Source organism: Melanerpes formicivorus, unplaced genomic scaffold (assembly GCF_026170545.1).
Source record: "Melanerpes formicivorus ecotype bairdi unplaced genomic scaffold, bMelFor1.0.p_v2 SCAF_6, whole genome shotgun sequence".
NCBI classification, from domain to species: Eukaryota; Metazoa; Chordata; class Aves; order Piciformes; family Picidae; genus Melanerpes; species Melanerpes formicivorus.
The window spans coordinates 31,783,109-31,798,316 of NW_027142358.1; the positions used below are offsets into that span (position 1 = coordinate 31,783,109).

At 52.8% G+C, this 15,208-nt stretch overlaps 1 protein-coding gene across 2 annotated transcripts in view; it reads right to left on the reverse strand.

Moving 5' to 3' along the window:
• Nucleotides 1-1,568: 1,568 nt before the first annotated feature.
• The window catches only part of MICU1 (mitochondrial calcium uptake 1), a 144,349-nt gene continuing 130,709 nt past the window's right edge, over nucleotides 1,569-15,208 (reverse strand). For both annotated transcript variants that reach the window (XM_068140357.1, XM_068140356.1), the window contains 3 exons: nucleotides 13,381-13,489; nucleotides 5,628-5,717; nucleotides 1,569-2,454 (listed from right to left, as the gene is read on the reverse strand). In XM_068140357.1, the coding sequence (XP_067996458.1) occupies nucleotides 2,294-2,454; nucleotides 5,628-5,717; nucleotides 13,381-13,489 (360 nt within the window). In that variant the 3' untranslated portion in view covers nucleotides 1,569-2,293. The remainder of the gene's footprint in view (nucleotides 2,455-5,627; nucleotides 5,718-13,380; nucleotides 13,490-15,208) is intronic.

A 15,208-nucleotide genomic window follows, 5' to 3' on the forward strand; every position in this document is an offset into this window, starting at 1 on the left:
GCGGGGACACCGCCTCGGAGCAGGTGGCTCGGAGCCCCCAGCGGCCTCAGGCGGAGAGATTCCAAACAGCAGCCTGCTGTGGGTCACTGTGCTTTAACAGGGGGACTGGATGATCCCCACAGGTCCCTGCCAACCCCTACCGTGCTGTGATTCCATGACATTCTAGTATGAAGATATCCCAGAGCTGTTTTATCTCCTCAAAGCAAGCCTGGAGCTTGTGGCTGCCCTGTTGAACACCCCAGAGAACGCTGCTCCCTGCAGTGTGGCACAGCAGACAGGGCAGCTCCAGCCATCAGGGCACTGACTTCTGGGCTTCGTTTCCCCAGCTCTGGAATTCATCACATTATTTCCCCTCCTCTTTCCAAACCAGCCAGTCTCCAGTGGCTCACCACCAGCCTTGGCTGAACACCTGTGCCACTCACAGGTCTTGGTTGGAAGAGACCTTGGAGATCACTGAGTCCAACCATTCTCTAAGGCTACCATGGGTGCTGCTAAACCATGTCCCTCAGCACCCCTGCCTCCCAAAACCGCCTCCAGGGATGGAGATCTCAACCAACTCCCTGGGGAGCCTCTGCCAGTGTGTCAGAACCCCCACAGGGAAGAGATTTCTTCTGATAGCCAACTTGCACCTCCCCTGGTGTAACTTGAGACCATTTCATAGAATCATGGAACTGTCAGGGTTGGAAGGGACCTCAAGGCTCAGCCAGTTCCAACCCCCCTGCCATGCCCAGGGACACCTCACACTGCAGCAGGTTGCTCACAGCCACATCCAGCCTGGCTGCAAACACCTCCAGGCAGGAGGCTTCCACCACCTCCCTGGGCAACCTGTGCCAGGCTCTCACCACCCTCCTGGGGAACAACTTCTTCCTCACATCCAATCTCAATCTACCCACTTCTAGTTTTGTTCCATTCCCCCCAGTCCTATCACTCCCTGACACTCTACAAAGTCCCTCCCCAGCTTTCTTGGAGCCCCCTTCAGATACTGGAAGGCCACAATTAGGTCTCCTCGGAGCCTTCTCTTCTCCAGACTGAACAGCCCCAACTCTCTCAGTCTGTCCTCATAGGAGAGCAGCTCCAGCCCTCTGCTCGTGCTCATGGCCGTTCTCTGGTCACATTCCAGCACCTCCAGATCCTTCCTGTAATAGAGGCTCCAGAACTGGAGGCAGTACTCAGGTGTGCTCTCACCAGGGCAGAGCAGAGGGGGAGAATCACCTCCCTTGAGCTGCTGGCTATGCTGCTCTTGCTGCAGCTCAGGATGTAGTTGGCTTTCTGGGCTCCAAGTGCACACTGCTGGCTCATGTTGAGCTTCTCATCCAGCAGCACTCCCAAGACCTTTTCTTCAGGGTTGCTCTCAAGCCAGGCCCTGCCCAGCCTATATTGGTGCCTTGGATTGCCCTGACCCAGGTGCAGGACCTTGCATTTGCTCTTGTTGGGCTCACCTCTCCAGCCTGTCTCGGTCCCTCTGGACGGCCTCCCTTCCCTCCAGCATGTCTGCTGCACTACACAGCTTGGTGTCATTGGTTCCTCTCATCCCAACAGCCAGAAGAGATGAGCCAGGAGCCAGGCTGTTGTGAGCAACACCTTTATGTGGTACTTTACAGGGAGGACAGCACTCAGCACACTACACTGTTCAGCCCCTTCCCGTTACAGAACAGCAATTCCCCTCGGGGGGGGACTCCCAATTAAAATCATTAGAGACTTCCTGCAGCAGGTTGCTTACGCAAGGCAGGATGGACAGCAGAGCCACTTGCTCCACCAAAACCTTTACCTGCTCTTGCAGCAGAGGCAACACCTCAGCTCAAGCAGCCCCTCTGCTAGTGCACCGCTCCCCTGACGCTCTTGGGGAGCATGCAACATTTGGTTAAAAATCCTGGGGGGGGTCCTCTCACCACTTGGCTCTGCTCCTAGGTCCCACAGGTATGACCTGTCCAGGAATGCCACATCATCTTTCTTAGGAGGAACCTAGGAATTCAAATCAACCCTGTGCCATCCTGTGGTAACACGAAACAAAAGTGATGTGGCTGCAGCCCCACCGGCTTGCTCGATGCACCAGGAAGCAGAGGCGGTGGCACTTCAGTTCTTTTTGTTTTCCTGAGAGAAAGGAATATTAAGGGGCCAGGAGCAAGCAGGAGCTGAAAATGCAGCAGGCTTTGATTCCTAACTTTGATTGACAATAGAAGTCCTGTCACGAACAGTCTGAGCTTGCCGCAGGGCCCGCTGCACGTGGCCTCAGCAGCAGGGGTGGCAGCAGCAGGGCTGAGACAGGGAGGCTGGGTGCTCCCCCCCGAGCCTGCTATGGCTTGGGCACGGTGAAGTCCCAGGCTGTCTCCTGGGCACACTTCCACATGGCCCTCATGAGGCGCGTGAAGCCCATGTCCTTGGGCTTCTCCAGGCCGCGCATCAGCCGCTGCTTCATGATGGCCACAAACTCCTTGTTGCTCAGCTCGCCGTTCCCTGGGGGAGGCAAGCAGACGGGGTTAGAAACACCAACTCCCACCCACACTCTCCTCTCCAGGGGCACTGCCTTTGAAGGGCAGAAGCCACCGGGGGCAGATCCTGTAGAGACTGAAATCACATTTGGCTTCAGCTTCCTAAAAGATCCTGCTGAGCAAGGGCTGCCCGACAGCAGTGGTTAAATCATGGGATCAGAGAACAGTTATGGCTGGAGTAGACCTCTGAGGTGGAGTCCAACCATCAACCCACCACCACCATGCCCACTAAACCACATCCCAAAGTGCCATGTCCACACATTTCTTGAACACTTCCAGGGATGGTGACTCCACCACAGTATCACCAAGGTTGGAAGAGACCTCAAAGATCATCAAGTCCAACCTGTCACCACAGACCTCATGAATAAACCATGGCACCAAGTGCCACATCCAATCCCCTCTTGAACACCTCCAGGGATGGGGACTCCACCACCTCCCTGGGCAGCACATTCCAATGGCTAACAACTCTCTCTGGGAGGAACTTTCTCCTCACCTCCAGCCTAACCTTCCCCTGGTTTAGCTTGGGACTTTGTCCTCTTGTTCTAGTTCTGGTTGCTTGAGAGAAGAGACCAACTCCCTCCTGGCTACAACCTCCCTTCAGGTAGCTGTAGAGAGCAATGAGGTCTCCCCTGAGCCTCCTCCAGGCTAAGCAACCCCAGCTCCCTCAGCCTCTCCTCACAGGGCTGTGCTCAAGGCCTCTCCCCAGCCTCGTTGCCCTTCTCTGGACACCTCCCTGGGCAGCCTGTTCCAATGCCTGACCACTTCTGCAGCAAAGAAATTGTTCCTAATGTCCAATCTAAACCTCCCCTGGTGCAACTTGAGGCCTTTTATTCTTGTCCTATCAGTTGTTCCTTGGGAGAAGAGACCAATCCCTACCTTGCTCCAACCTCCTTTCAGGGAGTTGTAGAGAGCAGTGAGGTCTTCCCTCAGCCTCCTCCAGACTAAACACCCCCAGTTCCCTTAGCCACCCCTCACCAGACCTGTCCTCCAGGCCCTTCAGCAGCTTCACTGTCTTTCTCCAGCCACTCAGTGTCCTTCCCAAGCCTCTAACAGACATTACCCTACTTTGCTTGGCACCATCACATCCTGCAGGGCCTGGAGTCTTGGGGCTTGAAGGCAGAAAAGCAAATTGAAAGCAAATGCTCATGTGCCCACAGGAAACTCTCCCCTTTAAGTGACTGAGGGAATTACAGGAGCAGAGATTTTCTTAATGGAGTGGAAGGGAAGGTTCATTTATCTAGTGAGGTTACTGAGAATTGTGTCAACTAAATTGAGGTTAAAAATAAGATTAGAGTCAATTGGGGCACATTTTATTCTGTAGTTGCCTAACCACTAATAAATTAACCCCCCTGGGATTTTTATGTAGGGCACTGGTTGATCACAGAGGACAGCAGCAAGCCTGACGTGACCAAGAGCTTGATGCCTGATGTTTGTGGAGGGGCTGATGCCTTCTGCCATGATCATAAGAGTGGTTTGGGTTGGAAGGGACCTCCAAAGGTCATCTAGTCCAACCTCCCCCTGCAGTCAGCAGGGGCATCCTCCACTAGATCAGGTTGCTCAGAGCTTTGTTGAGCCTGGCCTTGAATATCTCCAGGGATGAGGCCTCAACTACCTCCCTGGGCAACCTGTTGCAGTGTTCCACCACCTTCATGGTGCAGAACTTGTTCCTAACAATTAGGCTCTGAGGAGACCTAATTGTGGCCTTCCAGTATCTGAAGGGGGCTCCAAGAAAGCTGGGGAGGGACTTTGGAGGGTGTCAGGGAGTGATAGGACTGGGGGAAATGGAACAAAACTACAAATGGGTAGGTTGAGATTGGATGTTAGGAAGAAGTTGTTCCTCTTGAGGGTGGTGAGATGCTGGTACAGGTTGCCCAGGGAGGTAGTTGAGGCCAAACTGCGTTTTGTGTGGGGAACCCCAGCTGTGTAACAGCCCTGTGCCTGCCAAACACTTGCATCCACTGCTTTTAAACCAACAGGGAGAAGCTCTACAGAGGGAGCTGGCCAGGCTGGATTGATAGACCAAAGTCAAAGGGGTGGGTTTTTTTCTGCCCAGAGATGCAGGAGGGATGGGGACAAACCAAGCTTTGACATCTCCAACCTACCCTGGAGTCATCCACCCTAAGTTCTTCTAGCCCCACAGATGCTCTGGTGCTCAACACAAGCCTTCTCTTGCCCTTTTTTATCCAGGGATGGGGAGAAACCAAGCTTGGTACTTGCCCTCCCACCTTGGAATGGAGAGAAACCAAGGTTCAACAAAGGCAAGTGCTGGGTCCTGCACTGGGGGCACAACAACTCCATAAATGTTCCAGGCTTGGGGCAGAGGGGCTGGGCAGTCAGCCATTGGAAAAGGTGTTGGTCAACAGCCAGCGAGTGCCCAGGTGGCCAAGAAGGCCACCAGCATCCTGGCCTGGATCAGCAACAGAGCAGGGATTGTCCCCCTGTACTCACCACTCACACACCTTGAATCCTGGGTTCAGTTTTGGCCCCCCTCATTACAGGAAGGGTATTGAGGTGCTGGAGCAGGTGCAGAGTAGGGCAACAAAGCTGGTGAAGGGTCTGGAGAAGAGGGCTGGTGAGGAGCAGCTGAGGGAACTGGGGGTATTCAGCCTGGAGAAAAAGAGGCTGAGAGGAGACCTTCTGGCTCTCTATAACTCCCTGAAAGGAGATTGGAGCAAGGAGGGGATCAGTCTCTTCTGCCAAGGACCAAGTGATAGGGCAAGAGGAAATAGCCTCAAGTTGCACCAGGGGGTGTTTAGGTTGGACAGTAGGAACAATTTCTACCCTGAAAGAGTTGTCAAACCCTGGAACAGGCTGCCCAGGGCAGTGGTGAAGCCTCCATTGCTGGAGGGGTTTCAGAGCTGTGTAGATGTGGTGCTGAGGGACATGGGTTAGTTAATGGTTGAACTGATGATCTCAAAGGTCTTTTCCAACCCAAATGATTCTGTGATTCCATGGCCTCAGAAGCCACGTACCACCAGCTACCCATCCACAGAGGAAGGGCAGATGGTAGCATGGCAAGAAGAGCCAATGCCATGGCAAGCTTTCATGGCTGGCAGTTTGTTCTGTGTATTTCCTCCCCTGGAGTGGCTCTCTGCCAGGCTGGCTGAGAGGAAGGGCTGGAGGCTGGGGGTCACTCACCGTCACAGTCGAAGAGCGCGAACACCACGTCACACACGTGGTCAGAGAGCTCCACCTTGGCCACTGTCCTGGCCACCTGCTGCATGGTCACTGCAACACAGAGAGGGACAGAAGCTTAGCAATGCCTTGTGAGCTGCAGCCACAGCAAATGCAGGCAGAGGAGTGGAGAAGTTTTGCTGCTGTCTGTGGTGGGTGGAAAATTCCCCCCAGCATAAAATTGCCAAAGCAGCTCAGTCAGAGAGCAAATCATAAGAACATGGAATGGTTAGGGCTGGAAGGGACCCCAAGGATCAGCCAGTTCCAAGCCCCCTGCCATGGCCAGGGACACCTCACACTGCAGCAGGTTGCTCACAGCCACATCCAGCCTGGCTGCAGAAACCTCCAGGCGTGAGGCTTCCACCACCTCCCTGGGCAACCTGTGCCAGGCTCTCACCACCCTCACGGGGAACAACTTCTTCCTAACATCCAATCTCAATCTACCTATTTCTACTTTTCATCCATTCCCCCCAATCCTACCACTCCCTGACACCCTCAAAAGTCCCTCCCCAGCATGCTTGCAGCCCCCTTCAGATACTGGAAGGCTACAAGAAGGTCTCCTCAGAGCCTTCTCTTCTCCAGACTGAACAGCCCCAACTCCCTCAGTCTGCCCTCACAGGAGAGCAGCTCCAGCCCTCTGCTCATCCTCATGGCCCTTCTCTGGACATGTTCCAGCACCTCCAGATCCTTCCTGTACTAAGGGCTCCAGAACTGGACACAGTACTCCAGGTGGGGTCTCACTAGAGTGGGACAGAGGGGGAGAATCCCCTCCCTGGCCCTGCTGGCCACACTTCTCTTGCTGCAGCCCAGGCTCTGGTTGGCTCTCTGGGCTGCAAGTGCTCACTGCTGGCTCCTGGTGAGCTTCTCATCCCCCAGCACCCCCAAGGCCTCTTCTTCAGGGCTGCTCTCCAGCCAGTCCCTGCCCAGCCTATACTGGTGCTTGTGATTGCCCCAACCCAGCTGCAGGACCCTGCCCTTGGTCTTGTTGAACCTCATGAGGCTGGCTTGGGCCCAGCTCTCCAGCCTGTCCAGGTCCCTCTGGATGGATCCTTCCCTCCAGCCTGTCCAGGTCCCTCTGGATGGATCCTTCCCTCCAGCCTGCCTGCTGCTCTCCCCTCCTGGGTTACAAAATTAGAAATGTCAGCACTACAACAAAACCCAGGTGGGAAACCTCTCCTGACAGGCTTGAGCAAGAAGGCAGCTGCTGCTGACAGAGCTGCAATGATAGAATCATGGAATCATTTTGGTTGGAAAAGACTTTCAAGATCATCCAGTCCAACCACTCCCCAACTCTGCCAAGGCTGGAGCTAGCCCATGGCCCTCAGCACCACATCTCTGAGTCCTTTAAACACCTCCAGGGATGGGCATTCCACCACCTCTCTGGGGAGCCAGTTCCAGTCCTTAAGAACCCTTTCAGTGAAGAAGTTTCTTCTGCTATCCAGCCTAAACCTCCCCTGGAACAACTTGAGGCCATTTCCTCTCCTCCTGTCATACATTATGAACAACCACCCCAGCAGGCTGGGAATAACACAAACTGTTCAGCAAGCCAGGGCCAATAACTGCCGAAGGAATCTGTTCTCCCTCTCCCTGTTAGAGGCTCTGCAGCAAGCAGAGCTTAACCTTGCAATAAAATGAAGAGTTGTAACAATTTATTTCTCTTCCCTACCAAGACTGGCAGCTGAACTCATCAGCAATGAGGAGAGCAGGAGTTTTATTCATACCCCAAGAAAAGAGCAATCATTGGAGCTATCAATCTGGCAGGGCCCTGCAGTAGATCTTCCTGAATGCAAGGGGGGGAAACCATCCTGTCCTCACTGGCCTGGTTTAGCTGTTTCCCTGCAGGTATTCATGTGTGTATGCCTGCCTCTGCCCCTCTGCCAGCTGCTAATGGAAGGAAAGAGGCAAGGTAAGAGCAGCTTGGTTGTCACTGTTTGTTAGGGTTGAAACACTCTGCTCCCTTACAGATGGAACAGAAGAGTTTTGCACGAGCATGAGAGCATTTGAAGGTGAACTGCTTCCCTACAAAGCCTGACTCCATCCAGAGAGGCTCTGCACCATGGCAGTGACCCCACAGCAACTGGGATGAACATTCCAAGGTCCATGAAGTGGTTTAGGCTGGAAGGGACATTAAAGATCATCTAGTTCCAATCCCCCTGCCAAGGGCAGGGACACCTTCTACTAGCCCAGCTTGCTCAGGGCCTCATCCAGCCTGGCCTTGAACATCTCCAGGGAGGGGGCATCCATGTGCTCCCTGGGCAACCTGTTCCAGTGCCTCCCCAAGCCTCACTGGAAAGAATTTCTTCCTAATCTCCACTCTAAAGCTGCCCTCCTCAAGCTTCAATCCATTCCCTCTCATCCTATCACTACAAGTTCCTATAAAAAGTTCCTTCCTGGCTTTCTTGCAGCCCCCTTCAAGTACTGGAAGGCTGCTCTTCCTGGAGCCTTCTCTTCTCCAGGCTGAAGAGCCCCAACTCTGCAGCCTGTCCCCACAAGGGAGGTGCTCCAGCCCTCTGATCATCTTTGGCTGCAGAGCTCCCCTCAGCAAGGCAACAGAGGGATGTGGTGAGACACAAAATCAGACTGAAAGCAACAAAACTCCCTCTGTATCCATCCACAGCGCTCTCCTGGGTTCCTTTGCAGAGCTGCTGGCCCTCAGGAGTCTCAGAGCTCTGTGTCAGACAGGAACAAACCAGCAGCCACACCAGAACTGGATTCAGGAGCAACTGCACTAAGTGTTTCTAATAAGATTTTAGTCTTCATCAGTGCTCAGATCATTGGTTCCTTCTGCTTCATTTCTGCTCCCCTGAGGAAGGTTTGGCATTTTGGGGAGGAATCCATGGCTACCATCAGCCCCTTTCCCCCTGTAAAATCTCTCCCTAAATAACCCAGGAGAAAATGGGATTTAAACAGAGGACAGATGAAACAAATACACAGAACCTCAAGCAGGCAGCTGATGTTTCCCTGCAATTATTCTTTCTGAGTGAAAATCCTTTCCTACATGAGAGCTATAGCTTTGGCCTGCAGTTATTGCTCTGCATGCCACTTCTGCCACCATAAGTCAGGATACAGCTGCTCTATGTCCTGGCAGCCTGCTTTTGGGAGTGTAAGAGGCAATGGAATCACTAAAGCTGAATTACTTTTGCTCCCCAGCCTGACCCCTGCCCACTGAGCAGTGAGGGGAGCACACACCTCTCCCCATGCCAACCAGGCTGGAGAATATATGATGCCACAGCTCCCACGTGAAACTGGACAGCAAAGCAAATGGAGGAATGAATGTTTCATGTCCAGGGACAGGCACAACATCCTTTGCTTCTGTCTCTGTTCTTCTGAATACACCCAGGCTAGCCAGCAAGAAGCAACATGATGGGAGGAAAGAACTGCAGCACAAGCAAGCTGGTGCGTTAGGGGGCAGCAGCCCTCCAGAAAGGGCTTTCAAGGTCCAGCATTTAATTACAGAAGCACAGAATCCCAGAACTGTTGCAGCTGGAAAACACCTCCAAGATCACTGAGTGCAGCCTCACCCTAACAGCACCACAGCCATTAAACCATGTCCCCAAGGGCCATGTCCCCAGCTTCTTGAACACCCCCATGGTGACTCCACCACCTCCCTGGGCAGCCTGTTCCTATGCCTGACCTCTCCTGCAGGGAAGAAATTGTTCCTAATATCCAACCTAAACCTCCCCTGGAACAATTTCAGGCCATTCCTTCTTGTTGTATCTGAATACTGATACTAGGGAGAAGAGACTCAGCCCCATCCAACTTCAACCTCCTTTAAGGGAGTTGGAGAGAGCCAGAAGGTCTCCCTTGGCCTCCTCTTCTCCAGACTAAACACCCCCAGTTCCCTCAGATGCTCATCACCAGCCCTGTTCTCCAGATCCTTCAGCAGCTTCGTTGCCCTTCTCTAGACACACTCCAGCACCTCAAAGTCCTTCTTGCAGTGAGGAGCCCAGAACTGAACCCAGTATATGAGGTGCAGCAACAGCAGGTGCAGCACCCCATGAGGGTGGTGAGAGCCTGGCACAGGCTGCCCAGGGAGGTGGTGGCAGCCTCCTGCCTGGAGGTGTTTGCAGCCAGGCTGGATGTGGCTGTGAGCAACCTGCTGCAGTGTGAGGTGTCCCTGCCCATGGCAGGGGGGTTGGAACTGGCTGATCCTTGAGGTCCCTTCCAGCCCTGACAATTCTGTGATTCTCTGAAGCAGCCACAGGCATGAGAGGAAATCTGGCAGGAGGTAGGGGTGGGGTTTGGGTGCAGCATGCTTGCTTGCCCCTGTGCTCAGCACTGCTGTTGCTGCACCTCATATACTGGGTTCAGTTCTGGGCTCCTCACTGCAAGAAGGACTTTGAGGTGCTGGAGTGTGTCTAGAGAAGGGCAATGAAGCTGCTGAAGGGTCTGAACCCTTGAGGTCCCTTCCAACCCTGACAACTCTGTGATTTTCTGGTAAAATGAAAGATGGTCTAATAAGTAATCTGCATGTTGCTTCCCAGGTTATTAGAGCTCAGGCTTATGATCCGTTGGAGAAGAGGAAGCTACTTCAGCTTCAGCACAGAAAACAGGTTCTCAAGCTATGGCTGTTTGGTGTCATCCATTCCCCCCACACACACCTCCTCCCAAATCTTGAATGGTCCTTCTAAAGTGTTAACAACACTTGCAGCAATCTCCTCAAGACACAAACTCCTCTCTTCTCCTCCTCCCTCTGGGATGAGCCTAGTGAAAGCCTGACTTCTGGAAAGCACACCCCATTTACTGCTGGTTTGATTTGTGGCTGCAGTCTCCAGACTCAGGGTGCGCATGTGTGGGAACAGGTAATGCATGGGCAGTTTAGGCACAGGAGCTCTCAGATCCCTGCTGCAGAACCCTGGGGGATCTCTGCAGCTTGCTTTGCCCCTTTGTGAGGGCCACAGTGTGCCTCCTCCCCAGAGCACCTTTGGGCTGAGCAGCATGGAAGGGTGTGAGAGGAGATTCATGTCAGCTGCCAGGCATCCACCTCCCTGGAGATATTCAAGGTGAGATTCTGAGCAACTTGATCTAGTGGAGGATGTCCCTGCTCACTGCAGGGTGGTTGGAGCTGATGACCTTCAGAGGTCCCTTCCAAGCTGGGTGATTCTCTGATATTTGCAGGAGAATTCTCCTCTTCTGCCCTAGGAAATCTCTCCTGACAGCCAGACCCTAGGGACAGCCAAGCCCTTGAGGAGTTTGATCTGGGTCCTGCACACCACCAACCCTACTCAAGATTTACTTACTGCAGCACATACTCCTAGCTCAGTGGTTGTGGCTCCAGCTCCAGGTCATTAATCACACATAATTAAACAGCAAGCACTGATTTACCAACTGCAGATAGACCTTAATACTCCACAAGTACATACTGCATGATCAGGCCACTGCAGACACAGAGTAATTGGAATTGCATCCTGGGCTGCCTCAAAAGAAGTGTGGCCAGCAGGTCCAGAGAGAGGATTCTCTTCTCCTCTGCTGAGACCTCACCTGGAGTGCTGTGTCCAGCTCTGGGGCCCCCAACACAAGAGTGTCACAGACCTGCTAAAGAGGGTCCAGAGGAGGGCCACAAAGTTGGATGAGGGGGAGCACTCTCCTATAAACACAGGCTGAAAGAGTTGGGGCTGCTCAGCCTGGAGAAGAGAAGGCTCCAGGGAGACCTCAGAGCTACATTTCAGTATCATGGAATCATAGAATCAAAAAGGTTGGAAGAGACCTCAAAGATCATCAAGTCCAACCTGTCACAGAAGGTGACCTACAGGAAGGCTGGGGAGGGACTGTTTAGAAGGGCTTGCAGTGATAGGATGAGGGGCAGTGGTTTGAAACTGGAGCAGGGCAGATTTAGGTTGCACATCAGGAGGAAGTTTTGCACCATGAGAGTGGTGAAATCCTGGAACAGGCTGCCCAGGGTTGTGGTTGATACCCAGTCCCTGGAGACATTCGAGATCAGACTTGATGGGACCCTGGGCATCCTGATCTAGTTGGAGGTGTCCCTGCTGACTGGAGGGGTTGTGGACAGGATGGCCTTTGAGGGCCCCTTCCAACCTAATGCAGTCTGTGAATGTGTGACTTGCTGGGCTGTTCCCCCATGGGATGCTGCAGAACAGGCACTGAGCAGCAGCAGCAGCAGCAGCACTTCCATACTCCACACTCTTCCTTCTAAATGAAAGGAGAGCCTATCAAGTTCTTTCACCTTGAAGTCTTAAGACAACAGTGATCTAAAACAAAGAGCACAGATGATTTCCCTTCAAAAGACAAAGACAGGGAGCAGTGTGACACATTTGACTCCCTTTGCAATTCCATTCCCCCCAAACCTATTAATGCCTTAAGATTCCCTCCAGAGCAGCAGCTGGAAGAACAGCCTACTGCTGAAACCTTGCATTGTGCAGCTGCCTCAATACATCAGCTTTAGCTTTCCAGGAGACAAGAGTTTCCTCTTGGCCTAATAAAAAGTCTTGTCATCAGCTTGCCATTGCTTTGGGTTTTCCTTCCTATCCCCCCAGGTCTGAGCTTACAGAACCAACTCTTTTTGAGAAAGGAAAAGCAGGGACTTGTGAGAGACCCCAGCAGCAGGTCAGTGTCAGACCTGAGAACATACCTGATATGGGTGAGATCAAGGACAGGGATTGGGCTGATCAATAAACCACCCTGCTACCAAGCTCCCCAGGACATACCAGCTCTGAGCTTTACTCAGCCAGCTCCCCTGGCCAGGTGCACTCTCTGCATTGTGAGTTATCAGAAGACAGCCTGGACAAGCTTCACTGCTCAGCCTGGGGCCTCAGTGGGGTTCCAGGGCTTCTCCTCCTTCCCTCTAGCAAGCTTGGGAGCTCCAGAGGTGCTTGGGTGACTTAAAGCACTGCAGTTACTTGGATTTGAGATCAGAAGTGCAGTAGCTGGCTATACAGCTCATGGGAGAAGCAGAGAATTGTTTGGGTTGGAAAAGACCTTTGAGGTCACTGAGTCCAACTCTCATCTGACTCTTGCTGCTGCTGACCCATGGCCCTCAGCACCACATCTCTGCATCCTTTAAACACCTCCAGGGATGGGGATTCCACCACCTCTCTGGGGAGCCAGTTCCAGTCCTTGAGAACCCTTTCAGTGAAAAAGTTTCTTCTGCTATCCAGCCTAAACCTCCCCTGGAACAACTTGAGGCCATTTCCTCTCCTCCTGTCTCTTGTTATTTGGGAGAAGAGACTGACCCGCACCCGGCTGAAACCTCCTGTCAGGGAGCTGTAAAAGAGCCAGAAGGTCTCCCCTCAGTCTCATTTTCTCTATCTGTAGGCAAAGTCTCTGATTTTAAGCAAAGCAAAACAAGGGTTGAACAGTTCCTAGCACCAGCTCCACTGCTGGTTAGTGCCAGGGAGCTGATCAATGTCTATCAGTACCTGAGGGGCGGGGGTCAAGTGGAGAGGCCAAGCTCTTTTGGGAGGTGTGCACTAATAAGCCAAGGGACAATGATTACAAACTTGAGCATAGGAGGTTTCAGCTCAGCATGAGGAGAAACTTCTTCACAGTGAGGGTGACAGAGCTCTGGAGCAGGCTGCCCAGAGAGCTTGTGGAGTCTCCTTCTCTGGAGACTTTCCAAACCCACCTGGATGCATTCCTGTGTGGCCTGCCCTGGGTGATCTGCTTTGGCAGGGGGGTTGGACTGGATGATCTCTGGAGGTCCCTTCCAACCTCTAACATTCTGTGATGCAGCATCTGCCCACCTGCCAGGTTTGAATACCTTTGTCAAGTGATGCTCCAGCCATGTGGTAGAAACTCAGAGCTGTGTCCACGTCATTTATGTTCTTCAGAAATGTGAAGAAGTTCTCCACCTCCTCAAATGTCAGCCCCTAGGACAGAGAAAAGTTGGTCTTAGGGTGATGGGAAAATGACACTACTTGGATTATGAAGGACCAAGTGACTCACCAGCCCAGAGCTGTAGCCAGAGAGGAATCCCTCTGCACACTCCTACCTTGGCTCTTGGAGGATGTGGTTCATGACCTATACTTTTGTGAACTTCCTCTGGCAGGTTTCATAAGAAAGCACTCACAAGCTCAAGCATTTCCAAGGCAAACCTGCCAGGGGAGTTTGGTAGAGTTACTTCCATTCCACTCTCAATATTAACCAGAATTAACCAGGTTGGAAAAGACCTTTGAGATCATCAAGTCCAACCTATCACCCAACACCATCTCATCAACTAAACCATGGCACCAAGTGCCCCATCCAGGCTGTTTTTAAACACCTCCAGGGATGGTGACTCCACCACTGCCCTGGGCAGCACATCCCAATGGCCAATCTCTCTTTCTGGGAGAACTTCTTCTTAACATCCAGCCTAAACCCCCCCAGCACAGCTTGAGACTGTGTCCTCTTGTTCTGCTGCTGCTTGCCTGGGAGAAGAGACCAACCCCCACGTGGCTGCAACCTCCCTTCAGGTAGCTGTAGAGAGCAATAAAGTCTCCCCTGAGCCTCCTCTTCTCCAGGCTAAGCAACCTCACAGCTCCCTCAGCCTCTCCTCACAGGGCTGTGCTCCAGACCCCTCCCCAGCTTTCTTGCCCTTCTCTGGACACCTTCCAGCAGCTCAACATCCTTCCTAAACTGAGGGGCCCAGAACTGGACACAGGACTCAAGGTGTGGCCTAACCAGTGCTGAGTCCAGGGGCAGAATGACTTCCCTGCTCCTGCTGGCCACACTGTTCCTGATGCAGGCCAGGATGCCCTTGGCCTTCTTGGCCACCTGGGCACACTGCTGGCTCATGTTTAGGCTGCTGTCCACCAGCACCCTCAGGTCCCTTTCCATCTTCTTGACATCATCACACTACCAAAACCATTTCCCTCCCACTTCCTTTGGGAAGCAGTAGCAAGGCCAAGCCTCTGCTGCTTTCAGTTGGTAAAGAGTGCAGATAATGATTCCTTGCTGCTGTAAAAGCAGGCTGGTGAAGTGTGAAAAGAAGGGATTTGGGGGGGAAAAATACATTCCTCCTGCAAAACATGTTTCTGTCATAAACCTCTCTGCACTACAAGGTGTTCAGTGACTGGAAAGGATTGCAGGATGAATGAAGTGGCTGGGTGGTTTTAATATCTCTGTGAAGTCCAGGAGGTGAAAGGAGAGCAGTGGAGAGCATCAGCTCCACTCCTTTTTTGCAGGCTGGGAGTAAAGCAGAGCCTGAAAGCTGCTGCTTGCCTGGCAGATGTCTGGGTTGCAAAGAGAAAGAAGCAATGACAGCATTGAGCTCCTGCAGTTTCAAGTGGGAGAACATTCTCTGGCTCAAGTACTCCATCCATTCACAATGACAGCTTTGCAGCTGCATCCCTGAGGAAGGCCTCCAGCAAGCTCAAAAGGCATTCAGCATGATTCTGGTCATGGTGGCCTTGTTTCTCAAGAGATGGAGGCCTACAAGAAAGCTGGGGAGGGACTTTTTACAAGGGCTTGTAGTGACAGGGTGAGAGGGAACTGCCTTTAACTGGAAGAAGGCAGATTGAGGCTGGAGATCAGGAGGAAATTCTTTCCAGTGAGGGTGGGGAGACACTGCAACAGGTTGCCCAGGGAGGTGGTGGATGCTCTTCCCCTGC